This window comes from Varanus komodoensis, unplaced genomic scaffold (genome assembly GCF_004798865.1).
Source record: "Varanus komodoensis strain SLA01 unplaced genomic scaffold, ASM479886v1 scaffold16, whole genome shotgun sequence".
Taxonomy (NCBI): domain Eukaryota; kingdom Metazoa; phylum Chordata; class Lepidosauria; order Squamata; family Varanidae; genus Varanus; species Varanus komodoensis.
The window spans coordinates 14,815,327-14,831,362 of NW_025335468.1; the positions used below are offsets into that span (position 1 = coordinate 14,815,327).

A 16,036-nucleotide genomic window follows, 5' to 3' on the forward strand; every position below is an offset into this window, starting at 1 on the left:
GAAGAAAGTAGGGAAAAGCACTAGGCCACTCAGGTATGACCTAAATCATATCCCTGATGAATATACAGTAGAGGTGACAAATAGATTTAAGGAATTAGATCTGACAGACAGAGTGCCTGAAGAACTATGAACGGAGGTTCGCAACATTGTACAAGAGGCAGCAACTAAAACCATCCCCCCCCCAAAAAAAAAGAAATGCAAGAAAGCAAAATGGCTGTCTGAGGAAGCTTTACAAATAGCTGAGGAAAGAAGGGAAGCGAAAGGCAAGGAAGAAAGAGAAAGATACAAACAATTGAATGCAGAATTCCAGAGAATAGCTAGAAGAGATAAGAATGCCTTCTTAACTGAACAGTGCAAAGAAATAAAAGAAAACAATAGAATAGGGAGGACCAGAGATCTCTTCAAGAAAATTGGAGATATGAAGGGAACATTTCACGCAAAGATGGGCATGATAAAGGACCAAAATGGCAGGGACCTAACAGGCAGACGAGATTAAGAAGAGGTGGCAAGATTACACAGAAGAACTATATAAGAAAGAGCTTAATGTCCCTGATAACCACAATGGGGTGGTCACTGACCTCGAGCCAGACATCCTGGAATGTGAAGTCAAATGGGCCTTAGGAAGTCTGAGCAACAACAAAGCTAGTGGAGGCGACAGTATTCCAGTTGAGCTATTCAAAATCCTAAAAGAGGATGCAGTAAAAGTGCTACACTCAATATGCCAGCAAATTTGGAAATCTCAACAGTGGCCACAGGATTGGAAAAGGTCAGTTTAACATTCCAATCCCAAAGAAGGGCAATGCGAAAGAATGTTCAAACTACAGCACCATTGCACTCATTTCACATGCTAGCAAAGTTATGTTCAAAATCCTACAAGCTAGGCTCCAGCAGTATGTGGACTGAGAACTACCAGAAGTACAGGCAGGATTTCGAAGAGGAAGAGGAACTAGAGATCAAATTGCCAACATACACTGGATCATGGAGAAAGCTAGGGAGTTCCAGAAAAACATCGACTTCTGCTTCATTGACTATGCTAAAGCCTTTGATTGTGTGGATCACAACAAACTGTGGCAAGTTCTTAAAGAGATGGGAGTACCACTGATTGGTTCAAAATTGAGAAAGGAGTTCGGCAAGGCTATATACTGTCGCCGTGCCTATTTAACTTATATGCAGAGCACATCATGAGAAAGGCAGGGCTAGATGAATCACCAGTTGGAATTAAGATTGCTGGGAGAAATATCAACAACCTCAGATATGCAGATGATACCACTCTCATGGCAGAAAGTGAACAGGAACCAAAGAGCCTATTGATGCGGGTGAAGGAGGAGAGCGCAAAAGTTGGCTTGAAACTCAACATTAAGAAAACTAAGATCATGGCATCCGGTCCTCTCCTTCCTGGCAAATAGATGGGGAAGAAATGGAGGAAGTGACAGATTTTATTTTCCTGGGCTCCAAGATCACCGCAGATGGGGACTGCAGCCAAGAAATTAAAAGACGCTTGCTCCTGGGGAGGAAAGCTATGGCAAATCTAGACAGCATACTAAAAAGCAGAGACATCACCCTGCCAACAAAAGTGCGCATAGTCAAAGCTATGGTTTTCCTAGTTGTAATGTATGGCTGTGAAAGCTGGATCATAAGGAAGGTGGAGCACCGAAGAACTGAGGCCCTTGCATTGTGGTGCTGGAGGAGACTCCTGTGAGTCCCTCAGACCGCAAGACGCTCAAACCGGTCAGTCCTAGAGGAGATCAACCCTGACTGCTCTTTAGAAGGCCAGATCCTGAAGATGAAACTCAAATGCTTTGGCCACCTAATGAGAAGGAAGGACTCCCTGGAGAAGAGTCTAATGCTGGGAACAACAGATGGCAAAAGAAGAAGGGGACGGCAGAGGATGAGGTGGCTAGATGGAGTCACTGAAGCAGTTGGTGTGAGCTTGAGTGGACTCCGGGGGACAGTGGAGGACAGGAAGGCCTGGAGGAATGTTGTCCATGGGGTCGCGATGGGTCGGACACGACTTCGCGACTAACAACAACAACAGTCCCAGTTGCATGAGTGGTCATTTCCACTTGTACAAGAGCCAACAGAAGGGAGGGGCAAAGTGGGATAGTGGCCCTAATATAGTAAAATTGCTGGGCAATTTGCATTAAAAATCACAGTTAAAAACACATAATACAATATGAACACACTTCACTGCCAACAACAAATATAAGAGAAAAACAAAAATGGAGCAGTGCCATGAAAATCATAAGTCAAGGAAAGTTTGTATGAACAAGTACTTTGTCAGGAGTCTTTTAAAACACACTAGATTTTCTGCTTCCCCAGTGATGCAGGGGAGGGGTGTGCCACTTGAGAAAGCCCACGTTCAGGAAGTAAAGTGGCAACATTCTGTTGGTCATGGAATGGCCATCCAGGCCTCCTCTGAAGGTCTTCTAGTTAAGATCCATCAGTGCCTATGTTAAGTGTAATTCTGAATTTCCTTGGCCATGGAATCTTGCCTATTCAACCTAGTTTGGAGATACCCTTTTGAAGCTTGGCTTTCACCATCCTAATTAATCTGGTGTCACCTGCACAAAATTTGGTCACTTTACTGCTAATTCCAGATGATGTATATATGTTAAATATCACTCATCCCAATAAACCACAATTTTAGGATTATTTTAATTACAAGGCTTGGACAGCTGCTGCTGCACTAGAAAATGTTTCCATTGGCAATCTTCGATCATTATCTCAGAAGCATGGAATGCAATTGTATAGAATGTACTGGAACTCACAGACTCTGGAGACAAGACACCTCCCAGCTCAGATGAAGTATGGTTTAGAAACTTATTTGCCTATTCCGCATTTAAGTTTTAATGAAAAGCATTCTTTGTAAGCTATAAATCTGAAGCTATGAATTCTACAGGGATACTTTGAAAAGTCTCTGCATCGAAAAGAAGAATGACAATCTAAGGTTGCACAAGTCAGTTCTGAAGAAGGGCAAATTCAAAATGTAACAGGTGCAAAGAAGAGTGACTAAAAGAAGATTATAGCAATTTGCCAAACTGATAGAAATCCAATGTTACACAAGATGACTTCTACCTTTTCTGCTCTCCTATCCCTCCACTGCATATCATGCCCTTCTAAATAGGTTCCTGAGGGTCCCCAACTCTCTGGAATATATTTTGAGGATTCAAATGTGTAACAGGCTGCAGGAAGTATAAGAATAACTGACCAAAGTATTTAAACAGCAGGAGGAGTTAAATGGATACAATCATAAAGAAGCTCAGTTGAGCAGGACATTAAATGCATCGTTGCATTTAACATGTAGCTTTTAAAAAAAAATGCAAATAGCATCAGCTATGAAGGGCTGCTGATATTTACTAAGATCACAGCAGACATGGAAGGTAAATTTAGCCCCTTCCTCCTTTGCTGGCAAATCCCTCCTCTCAAGGTGCTATTTGCATAGGTAGAAATTCCCTACTGGTGTCAGTGATTTCCTTTAAATGTAATTGACACTTTCAGCACTTTGCAGCAATGGAGGAAAGGTTAAATTTCCCTTCCCACATGCTGCCTTCCAGATAATTATCAGCCACGCCCCATAGCGGATGCTATGTACATTTTAAAAAGACTTTGTATGTTATCTCTGGTTTGGCATGAAGAGGGGATAGCAGACCTACTCAGCTTATGATACACCAGACTCAGAGAAGCTCAGCAGACTTTTACCTTGGCACTGCAGGGACATTTACTGTAGGAAACAAGTTGTCAAAACAGAAGTGCTATATAGGCCCTCAGAGGCCCCAACACAGTGCCTGGTTTAAAGGTTTTGGACTGGTGGATCATAGCATATGAATGCCTGCTGTAAAGGAATGATACCCATTTAAACTATTGAATACTTTAGATACAAAAATTAATGGCTGCAAATGCAACATCACAAAGCTTAGGAATGCTATGGAAATTATTAACATAAGAACATGTTTAACTTTTCTATGTTTTTTGAATAGTCCTCCAGGAATAGTTACAGTAGCAAAGGACATAAAGGTTTATCTCAAAGTGTTTATGGGTGTTCAAAGATAGGCTAGACATGCACATGGTGGGCATGTCGTGAGCAGAGCCGGCTAGAGCTGGAGGTCAGACCAGATGGCCCAGGAGACCCCTTCTGACTCGCTCTGTTTCTGTTTAGGGTTCACACAACATGACAAATCATAGTGATTTTTTACCATTGCTGGTCTGTCATGTCATCCAAACCCGATGTGGTATTTCAGCCTGGTACGTTTGGGTTTTGGAAACCACAAACAGAAACACTGGTCTGTTTTATGGTTTCTTGGTACCATGATGGCTTGTTCTGTTGTCTGACCCAGAAAACTCATTGTAGTACCAAGGCCAGAACCTGAGAGTGGATTGGAAAGAGCAGTTCAATTGGATTTCCCCCCTGTACCTTTCTGTGTACACCAAAGGGAATCCCATCACTTGCATGAGCAGGCAAGGCAAAATTCAGATGGGCACCAATGCCCAATTCAAGGCTGCAGTGCTCAGCTGCGTCTCCCTCTCCATGCATGCTAGAGAGAAGTCCCTCATGCAAGCAGGAGGTGTGGGAATTAGCTCTGCAGCATTGTCCAGCTGGTGGGAGCATTGCTCATTTGACTGTCCTGCTCATCCCCCTCCCTAACCCTAACCCAGCACCCACCCAAGCACCTATCTGGAAATCAGCAGAAACAAAGGGGAAGGCGACCACATTCTCCCTCCTGCTTGCAAGAGATGCATCCCCAAGCAGGAGCAAGTGTGGGTGGCAGAATCAACTAAGCAATGTAGCCCGCAACTAGACACGATCGCCCCTCTGATCTTGCCCCTCTTCCCCCTCATGCATGGAGGGCTTCCCTCTGGCATATGCAGAGGGGGTGGCAGGCAAAACAGTGCAGTGCAGCCCCCAACCAGACACTGTTGCCCAGCTGTTTCTCACACTATTGCAGGAACAAGCGGCTGGTCAGAGAGAGAATCGGCTGGACATCATTTCTCCTTTCCACAGGACCACCCAGCTGATTTCCTCCTCCCCTTTTGCCTGAGATGGATCAGACTCCTCCTCCACCCCCTTCTCCTCCTCCTCCTCTAACAGTCACAACTGCTCCCTGCCATCAGCCCAGTTTGCACCACAGAAGCTCCTTGACAGTCATGCTGAGCCAAACTTGGCTCATAATTGTGGAGGAGTCTCATTTCATCCTATGGTGTCTCCAGAGATACTGCCCGGAGGACTGAGAAGGAAGGAAATGGTGGGAGGGAGGAGGGCTGCTACCACGAGCCTATGTTGGTCGGACAAGCCATGCTTGTCAACCCCATAAAGGTAAAAAAATCACAAGCCATGGTAAACACATGGGGTTGCTTGTTGATGTGTCAACCTCGCCAATGACATTCAAGACTTGAACCAAACAAATATGAAGAATATTGTGCAGTTGCTGTTTGAGTGATAGATCAGTCAGTCTTCCTCTGTCCTGAGGTCAGGTAAATGGGTAAAAATCATGCAAAATGTTCTACTTGTACATTAACCGAATTTTGGCAAAACTGAAAGATGTCTGCTGCAAGGACACCGTGAAATATAATAAACACTGGAACTCACTGTTCAATTAACATTTGGAAAACCAGGTGATGGGCAAGTTGAAGTGTTAAATAGCTGGGTGACTCACAGATTTCCAGTGTAAATTTAGCTGTCCATTACCTGATCACCATGTTATCTTCTCTTACTGAGTTTTAAAGATCATACTCTCGCTCCTGAAAGTGTTCCTTTTGACTGACCCACAACAGAATACATAACATGAAAGTGAGGGGCACCCTCCACTGAAATGTAAATGAGCTTTTCCCACTACCTCCTGCACCTGTTTGCTCTAAGTGCTAGAAACTGTAGGAACCTGTCCCATTCTACTTACTGCCTTGATAACATCAAGAGGAGATAACATAGGCACTGACGAGTCTTCTGAGTAATATTTATAACACATTATCTATTATAATTAATTTTATCATAGTTGGGTGCCTAGGGCTGGAATTATTCCCTCACGGACAGTGAAGGGAAAGCATGGACTTTCTTTTAGCTTAAATTTTGTAAGACTATTTTTTCTTGAATTCAGAAGTTTATGATATGGGAAACACTCTAATCACAGACCCCACCCCTTCGGTGGAGTTCACCTATTTTAAAAAATATTTGGGCCTTTTTGAGTCCTGTACTTTTGAATACAACACTAAGGCATTCATGAAAAGTGTACCTTTTGATACATTTATCTGCAGAACAGTTTTCCAGGCAACGTGGTGCAACAATTCATCTGAAGCAAGCGCAAATGAAAGCTATGGTAAAATAATCAGCATGCTTTGGAAAAATCATGAATAATAGGACACTGGGGAGGTCAAAGCATTGATGAGTTGTTTGTGATGGCTGCACTCTTTCAATACGCAATGCTGAGAAATGCAGCCAGCCCTCAGCACAATGATGTAGCACAGAGTGTCCCATCAGCCTGGCTGTCGAGCGTGGCAGATGAGGAGCCAACTCTAGGCAGAGCCAAGCAAGCCAACAATGAAATGAGGCAGGAATGAAAAATGGGACCAAGAAAAAGAAAAGCTGCATTCCTCACAAATGTATATGGAATAGCAGATTCCTTTCCAATTTGGGAGCAGGAATTTATCAAAAGGAATTTCATGTAGCTGTAAAAGAATTTCTCTCGGTTAGCCTGCTGTTAAGAGAACAGATTTGCCACCAAATCAGTATTTGAAGGCATTTTCTTAACAACACAAAGAGGGTTTCCCAATACCAAAGTGAAGCTGTTTGAGCAATCTGTAGCTTCTTCAAAATCACAAAGTACCAGATATGCGACTAACTGTGACATGGAGATTGGAAACAGAAGGAATTAATGCACGTTTGCAGCTGGTGAGCAATCACTGATTTCCCATTTTCTCAATTAAGCTAAGCCAGGAATTGCATTCCTAACAACAGGATACAGCCCTAGCAATCCCAGAATAAAAGTTTACATTCTACAGTTTTGCCAGAGAAGTAATAGAATGCCGAAGTACTTTTGCATCAGTTGAAATGTTCTGCAAAGCCAATCCCCTTATTTTGGGAAGAGAAGTTGCAACCTCACAAGCTGATCTAAAGAATATGTTTTCATTGGAATTAGTAACATACAAATGAATGTCATAAGAATTTATAGTTTGTTCCTCAAATTACACATCCTATGGTTTAAGTTTGGATTAAAGTACTCTGCCATACAAAATTTTGATGTATCTTGGAATTTAAACTTTATATTTAGAAGTGTCTTGAGAGCTTTTAAATATTTTCGTCATTTCCCTTTTTTGTCAAGGTAAAAGTTTCTCTGAGAGACTAAGAAACATAGCTCCTGCCACATACTTAAGAAAAAAGATTGGAATTGTCTTGGAAATGGTGCTACATGCTTAGAATTTTTTCTCTGAGAACTGTGTCCATGGGCCCACATAGTGCCACTTCAAGAAATAACAACTGCCACATTTTGAAAGTGTGCTTCCTGGTCTCTCAGACTGGCTCTTATGTTTAAATAAGTCAACAGAAATAAAGAAAATGGATAATTAAAAGCCCCTGGAACACCCTATATTGTTGTAAGTTTACTGAAGACAAGCCCATCCCATCGTGCAGGATATTTAGGGTAGATGCAGAAAAAATGACTTTATTTGAATGATCAAAAATTGTGAAGTTTGCTGGATCCAAGTCAGGGGTCATTATAGACCGAAGAATTATAAGCATGCCAGATTCAAGAATTATAAGCATGGCAGATAATATGAAGCAACGTATTTCAAGTTTCAGGGCACACCTGTTTCAATACAAGTTAGTCATCCTAAATTCTGTCAGATTTCAAACCCTCCCTTTGTGTAACATTATAGCATGAGATGGGATGGGATGAGACAGAGCTTGAGGGTTTTATTGGAATAAGCAAGTGTTGACCTCTCTCAAGTGGCCCATCTCCTGAGCCAGTCCCTGGCTTACTTGCAGAGGATCTCTACATCTGCTCTAACATGCAAGCCATGCCAACTCCAGTCTCTTCCAACTGGATCTCTGTCCGCAGTTCTTAAATACACGGTGATGCATGGAAGACAAGCACTTGGCAGAATTTGCTAATTCTTCAAATAATGTGTGCGTATTTTTAGAAATGCTACAGAGTTCATTCAGTGAACAGCAACAAGAGTTTGTGACCAAATTATCTGTGAGGCGCACAACTCTGCATACCAGCCTTCCTTCTTACACACAATTCTTTTAACTTAAAAAAGGGCACATGTTGAGTCTGGGATCTCATACATACAGTAAAATGTTGTGCACTACCAGTAAACTGTAGTAGCCCCTTTCTAGAAAGTAAGCATTTTCTCTTTGCTTCTTCCTGTCATAATAAAAAAGTAGCAGAAGAAACATCTTCGGGGAACATCTTTGGGGAAATACTGGCGCTCCTTTTGTACCCAAGCATGCATTATACAGAAGTCTTCCATGAGATGTCATTCTTATTACATTCAAGGATATAAAGAAAAACCTGCAAGTTAACATTACAGTGGAAGGGGAGTATCCTTTCCACAATATCTATTTATTCCAGTGAAATGCATCAAAAATTATATCCAGAACACATCAAGAATTATATCACTGTCTCTGTGCCAAGCCTCCACAGATTCAGGCAAAGATCTCAGTAGAACTTATACATATTCACACATGGTACATGCATAAGCATCTCTCTGTATTTAGCTGAAATCCTGCAAAAAGTTGCATGTGCAAGAGTTCCCATAGGTTCGGTTGAAGACATAATTCTTTTCGGGAGTTCAGCTGAATGTGCAGGTGACAGAGCCAGGCCAAGCAGGTATGATCCCACATGCCCACCACATGTACAATCACTGAACATGGATGTGTTGCCTGAATAGGGCTCACAGCTGGGCTTTTTGCGCATTCCTCTAGAATAATTCAGTATTTGAGGATGCCCATGCTTAGCAAATGCAAACTGACTCTTGATCATTATAGATTAAAAGCTGAAAGTAAAATATTTTCAGTCTGCTGTTTGCATTCACTGAGTTACTTTCAAGATAACATTCAAATTAATTACTTGTCATGTGAGCTCTACTGATCTCTACAACAGTCCTTCATGAAATCTCTCTTTGCACTGCATAAAGAGCTACAACCCAATTTTGTTAACCATATGAGCGTTAGATTGATTAATCAATTAAAGCTGCATGCATATATGTGTTAATAAATAAATACTGCAAAAAGAAAAGAACATTTTCTCCTTTTCTCCCCCTACATTTGCTTTCAGCTAACAGTTGAATGATTTTAGGTTGTTCCATTTCTTCTGATCACTTTTTGAATTTTTCAGGAAGTTATCGTATGTGGCTATCAACTTTTATTTCAAACACAAAACAGTAAAGACTTTCCAATTTATTTAGCTTATCATTCAACCTCTTCACACCCTCCAGGGAAAACCTCCAGTTAACCTCATACATTACTTCTAATAGAAACATTTTTAAAACAAAGGAGGGAGAATAAAAGGTAGACCCAACTAAAATCCTTGCTCTGAGCATTCTGTGAACATTGAGAAAGTCTGGATTCAACTCAAGCAGTTATGACTGTCTCTAGCATGTAGAATTTTGTTATTAGTTGTGAAGTCGCGTCTGACCCATCGCGACCCCATGGACAACTTTCCTCCAGGCCTTCCTGTCCTCCACCATCCTCCGGAGTCCACTTAAGCTCACACTGACTGCTTCAGTGACTCCATCTAGCCACCTCTTTCTCAGCCATTCTCTTCTTCTTTTGCTGTCAATCGTTCCCAGCATTAGGCTCTTCTCCAGTGAGTCCTTCCTTCTCATTAGTTGGCCAAAGTATTCGAGTTTCATCTTCAGCATGTAGAATGGGGCCAACTAAAAACTTTAAATGGAGGAGAGCTTGGAAAGGGCTGAATGATGTCAAGTCTGCCTCTGACACCAGACCACAAGATGCAATCCTAGACATTGTTTTTGTTATGTGCTGTCAAGTTGTCTCTGTTATGGTGACCCGATGAATTAATGCCCTCCAAAATGTCTTATCCATGACAGCCCTGCCTAGCTCTTGTAAATTCAAGCCTGTGGCTTCCTGGATGGAATATATCCATCTCACATCTGGTCTTCCTTTTCTTCATCTGCCTTCCAGCTTAAGCAGATAACAGTCCTACAATTCCCATATACTCCAAACAGCCAGGCTGGCCACATCATGCTGGAATTTCACACCTTCTTTTGGTCTAAACATACATAGGATTGCAGCTTAAGTTGCCCAAATGAAAACAACTTCAGCATCTAGTGTTGAGTTCATGCTTGATGTAGCAATAAAACAAATTTCACACACACACCTCCATATACAAATGCGTATGCACACATACCCTTGTTTAGTCTAATGAGTTTTGCTTAAGTATGTATAGAAAAGAGTTTGGAACCAACTATGAAGACTCTCCCATTTCCCTTTGATATAGTAATTGATTTCAATGAAATTTCCTTATGACACATCATGGGAAGGGGGTGGGAAACTATGCTAGAAATGTGTGCTAAGTGTTAAACTGTGAAATTTCAGTAGAATTAAACCATTTAGCACCAACTATAATGTATTCTATTTCATAAAACTAGCACTGACAATACAAATATTTCAATGACTTTTCACAACTACAAATCAAAAAGCTACAGTGAGATTGGTGATGTCACATCCTGTAATCGATAACTCTAGAGTTAGCAAGATAACTGATACCCCAGCCTGAGAGGAACTTGGGTACAGGATCAGTTTCTATCACAGCACAGAGATATAATTCCTGTTTGCATGCTTACAGAGTGGCTGATAATTAATCCCAATTGCACAAGTCAAGATAATTTACATAATTACCCTTGCTGGTGCAGCTTGCCATATCATGCGAACCCAATGAGTCTGTCTTGTTACCATGATAAACAAACCACCCTAGAACCCTACAACAGCCCATGTAGACCTGGTCAATGAGTAAATATAGGGCTTCAAGAAGCATCCTACCAAGTCTGAGTATTCTGTCTCCTTTAAAATAAATGGTCCAAGATATGAGAGAGAGAAGAATCATGAACTATTGCCACAAACTAGCCTGTTCACTATGAATCTCTCAGAAGAAGATGAAAATCATTTTTACAGTTTTTTTTCCTTTGAGCTAGTATACAGCACTTACAAATGTTAATACTGTTTTGCAGGTTTTACATTAATAAAGAACTTTGGTACCTTTTATTTTACATTGGCAATTTACCCCTAGGAATTCTGTAAAAAGACAATTGCAAAAATGGAGTCAAATAACGGTTCCTTAGCCCAAAAGATATCATAACACTACTGTGCAACTTGACAAGATAGAATTCTAAAAAATCAGAATAAAGCACAGAATGACCCTCATGTGAGAGGTTGTCATAATATATCATAATTTTGTATTTAAGGAAGAAAGAAGACCTCTGAGCACAAATGCACATTGCAATAATAAACTTCTACACAAACATCCAAAAAAGAAGCTACTCCTATGAGAAGAACATGCAGGCACCATTGCTTAATAGGGCTCCATGGTTTCCTAAGTTATAGACCAATGAGAAAGCACTGGGTTTCTAATTACAGGTCTACCATTAATAGACCTCTGAAGAGAAAGAAGGAATTTTAATTAAGCACATTCCTCTCAAAGAAATAAGCTAAGATAGAGCTAGATGGGCTCAACTGAAAACTTCATGGATGGGCAGGTTCTTGGTATTGAAGCTAAATGAGTTACTAATCTATTTTTATTACTGAATATTCAGTCGCAGTTTAGATCAGTACTATCAGCATGTTGGCAAAAGAAACTGTCAAATGTGTTGTGCTTAGGAAAATAATTTATATTAACACTTATACAGTTTAATATTGTGTACAACAGTTGATAGAAGAGTAGTGTTTCCATCTGTAAAGAAAAGCTAATGCACAACATTTCAGAATCATGTTAACAGCTGATAAACTAAAGAGAAGTGTCATGAGCAAGGTCACTTCTTTCCTTCTCTCTCCAGCAGACTCAGATGAAAACCTTAGAAGCACAATTCTTTTATTACAACCTAAATGGTTGCAGAACAGTATATATCAGAGTAATGTCTCCTAGAGATGTGGGTGAAGCACCTGCCCATTTAAAGAGTTGAATCCAAACCCAAATGTCCGTTCTTTTGCTCTTTCAGTAACACTTCAGACTCTGCTGTTCGTGGGCTAGATAGTAGGGACACCAGACACTTCTTAACTGGTCTGCTCACTTGTCAGGAAGAAGACAAGAGAGGAAGGGGAGCTTTTCAGGATGACTGCACTGATGTTGAAGTGTACACAAACTCTGGGTATTCCTCATGTGTAAGGCAGTCTTCATATCAGGAGAACACTGGTTCCCTGAGTAGGACAAACACAAAGCTGTTTCAAAGGATCACTCCAGCAAAGGGCAGCAACCAGACAGAAGTGCCAAACATGTCCCCAAGGTCACTGCCGCTGAAGGCAACACACTGTGATGCCGCACTGCTGCTGAGATTCTGAAGCTGCAGCAGAGGGGACAGAGGTAAAAAGCAGGGTGAGGCAGCCAATCAGAGTGCGGCAAGCTCTAACTCTGCAGTTGCTAGGCAGAACAGGGCAGAGGAAAATGCAGGCTGGAGATTCTTCTGCAGTCACAACCACTCTTGCCACCAAACTCTATGGCAGAACTGTGGAAACTGTGTAGAACAATTGTAACTGGGAACACACATAACAACGAACTACACTGAAGTGCAGCAACCTTACAATGAACCACTGTTTCTCTGCATGGTTTAATGCAGCCTTCTTCCATCTGGTGGCCTTCAGAGGCAGTTGGACTACAACCCCCAGAATTCCCATCTAGCAGGGACATTGACTGGGAATTCTGGGTGCTGCAATTCAAGCATGTTTGGAATGTACAAGGTTGGGGAAGGCTGGTTTAATGAAATACAAATATGTTACACTTCAGCATGAATGCTGGCTTCACACAATTGAGTGAAGTTTCCAGCATAGCTTATTGTCAACATGTGGACTCAGCCTCCTTCTCATAACCTGGAACTTTTACCCATCTTACAAAAACTTATGGGCTCCAGTATTTCTAAGTTGGACTTTTTCTCCAAAAGAAACACATGTAGCTGGAAAAGGAACATAACCAGGGATCCAAAGGCAGTTGCTACAGGTTAGTTTACACAGAGATCTAAACATAGTTCTGTAAATTCTACACCATTTTTTCCTCTACAGTCTCACCCCATTGTGGATTTCCAGCCAAAACCTTTAAAATAGTGACTGGGTCTACGAAAAACATAGTGATGGCTGACCAAGTAATCTGTTTCCAATAAGGCTATTCAGTGAGGCTTGAAAGGAATCAGAGCCTCCTGCTTGTAGTCTGTGAATAATACATTTGCTCCGATGCCTCAGTCCTATTCCCCCTCACTTAACTGCTTCTTGCAGGCAACAGCCAAGAGTTCAGTTATAGCAGGGCATGTATTCAGCATGTCACTGTCTAACATTTACTGTGTTAAGTGTTATTTTTTGGCAGAAAGTTGGGCTGTAAATCAACTAGATAAATAAAATAATTGCTCAGCACCAGGTAGCCATTTTGTCTGCTGCAACAGGTCCTTACCTACAATGTCTTCATAGGCATTCTCTTCTAAAGTGCTCTTAGATCCAGACTTATGCTGGCTTTCTGTACCGTTCTCACTCGGGGAGGTGGGATATAATGACTGGAGGCTTGAAGCATCTTCAAATTCAAAGGATTTTCTAGAATAGAAGAAAGTTAACATATTAATTTTCTGATAGCCTAATCCACAATACTTTCATGGCCTAGTGAATACTGGGTTATGGTATCAACATTTCATCCTCTCCCTTTCAGAACCTCTCCCTCTCTCATGTTACACAGGAGCAGGGCGCTTCATTTAAAGCTGATTCTAAGATAAATTTGTTTTACTATGCATATGGCAACCTGCCCACTGAAAAGACTAGTGATATTATTTCCTTGTCAACCTAAAGAAACATATACTCACATTCATTTGCCACATTTAGAGAATAGACAAGTTACTGGAATACACTGAAAATACTCAAAACATCACCACAATGTGATTTTGTTTAAGCCCACATTGATCAAACAGACCACTTTTTCTTGTCTAATTTTGCAGAATTTGCGCTAGCTCATGAGCTGAATATGCATCAAACTCAATTGCATGTCATGATGATCAAGAATATCCTTCACAAGATGAGTACCTGCACCATCTAGGATGGGGTAAAAATACCCAAATAAAATAAAACTTACTGATAGGTGGGATGAGGATGAGGAAATGGTTAAATGAATTATTAATAATTATATTTATATATTGCCAAATAGCCAAAGCGCTCTGAGCATATCACAATAGCTGATAAAATGCAATAAAATACGATACAAAATAGCAAAAAAGATATCATAAAAATACAATATAAAATTTAAAGCCACATTTTAAGACATATTTTAAAACGACAACAGCTTACACAAAGTCACAAAACCTGGGAGCGACTGACGCAATGCCCTATACTACCTAATTAAATACCCTGTCCAGATAGAAGCTGGTAGAAGGCACTCAATGTCACTGAAGCCACCTGAGCCTCAAGGGACCAGGATAACTCAAAAAGCATCCCCAATCTACAAACCTGCTCCTTCAAGGGAAGTGCAATCCAATCCAGAACAGATTAAGCACCCTCCTTTGGTCAGAGATGCTGCCCACCAACAGCCTCTCAGTTTTGTCTGGATTGAGCTTCAATTTGCTAGCCCTCATCCAATCCATTGTCATAACCAGGCAACAATTTAGCAGACCCCAGCCCCAGATTCCTCCCTCAGAGGAGGAATAAAGCTGTGTGTCATCAGCATACTGAAGACAAGGAACTCAAAACCCCAAATGACCCTATCCAGAAGTTTCATTTAAACTTTCATTAAACAACATGTGGGACAAGACTGAGCTCTGAGGGATCCCATAATGTCGAGTCCAAGAGGCCCAAGCACCACCTTCTGAAGCCAGCTGTCCATGCCCCCTACTTCCAAATGAAGCAGCTTCCCCAGAAGGATACCATGGCTGCTGATACCAAAAGATGCTGAGAGATTCAGAAATACCAATTGTGTCACACTCCTTTTTCTCTTCTGGCATAGGTCACTCTACAGGGCAGCCAAAACTGCTTCCATGCCAAAACCAACTGAAATAGAGCCAGATAATCAATCTCATCCAAAAGTGCCTGGAGTTGATTGGCCACCACTTGCTGAAGGAAAGGGATCTTTGCCACTGGCCTAAAATTATCAAGATCTTCTGAGTCCAGAAATTGTTACTTCAGGAGTGGCCTTACCACTGCCTGTTTTAAGTGGTATGGGACCAATTAGAGGCATTAATCACTTCCCTGGCCCAGCAGGCTATTCCCTCCTTGCTAGATTTTACTACCCAAGAGGGACAAAGATTAACTATGGGCATGGTTGCATTAACCCTGTCGGAGCACCTTGTTAGCACCTTCAAACTGAACCTAACACAGCTCATCCAAGAGAACTTGACCAGGTTGTGCTCTGGATATCTCACCTGATTCCACTGTGATAACATTGGAGTCTAAGTTATGATGGATGCAAAATATTTCATTGTGGAAACACCGAACACATATATTACAACAGGCATCTGATGGCTCCAAGATATCCACTGGGCCAGCTTGTAGCAGATGACCTTAGAGAGCTCTGACAGGTGGCAGAGAAAGAAGTAATAAGATATTGTTTCTTGGCTGCTTTCACTGAAGCCAAGTATACTTGACTATAGGCACGTATCAAAGCTTGATTGCATTCACCTTGTTTACCTGACAATACCCAGTTATTAAGTGCTCCAGTCACCTCAGACTGTAACTTTGATGCTGAGGAGTTTGCCTCAAAGGTCAGATATTCTTCAAGCCTTTCCAAAGCACAATCCAAGAAATAACAATGTATGGGTTGCCTTAAAAAAGAAGACTCTATTGCCAACTTTGCAACTGAAGTCAGTGACTTGAACCTTTAACTTGGAGCATGCGTCTCCTTTCTTATTAAAA

The 16,036-nt window shown here is 41.3% G+C and overlaps 1 protein-coding gene across 5 annotated transcripts in view; it reads right to left on the reverse strand.

Moving 5' to 3' along the window:
- The window catches only part of DENND2B (DENN domain containing 2B), a 157,463-nt gene that overhangs the window by 58,119 nt on the left and 83,308 nt on the right, over nt 1-16,036 (reverse strand). For all 5 annotated transcript variants that reach the window (XM_044425932.1, XM_044425929.1, XM_044425931.1 and 2 more), the window contains one exon: nt 13,602-13,738. In XM_044425932.1, coding sequence (XP_044281867.1) covers nt 13,602-13,738 — 137 coding nt within the window. The remainder of the gene's footprint in view (nt 1-13,601; nt 13,739-16,036) is intronic.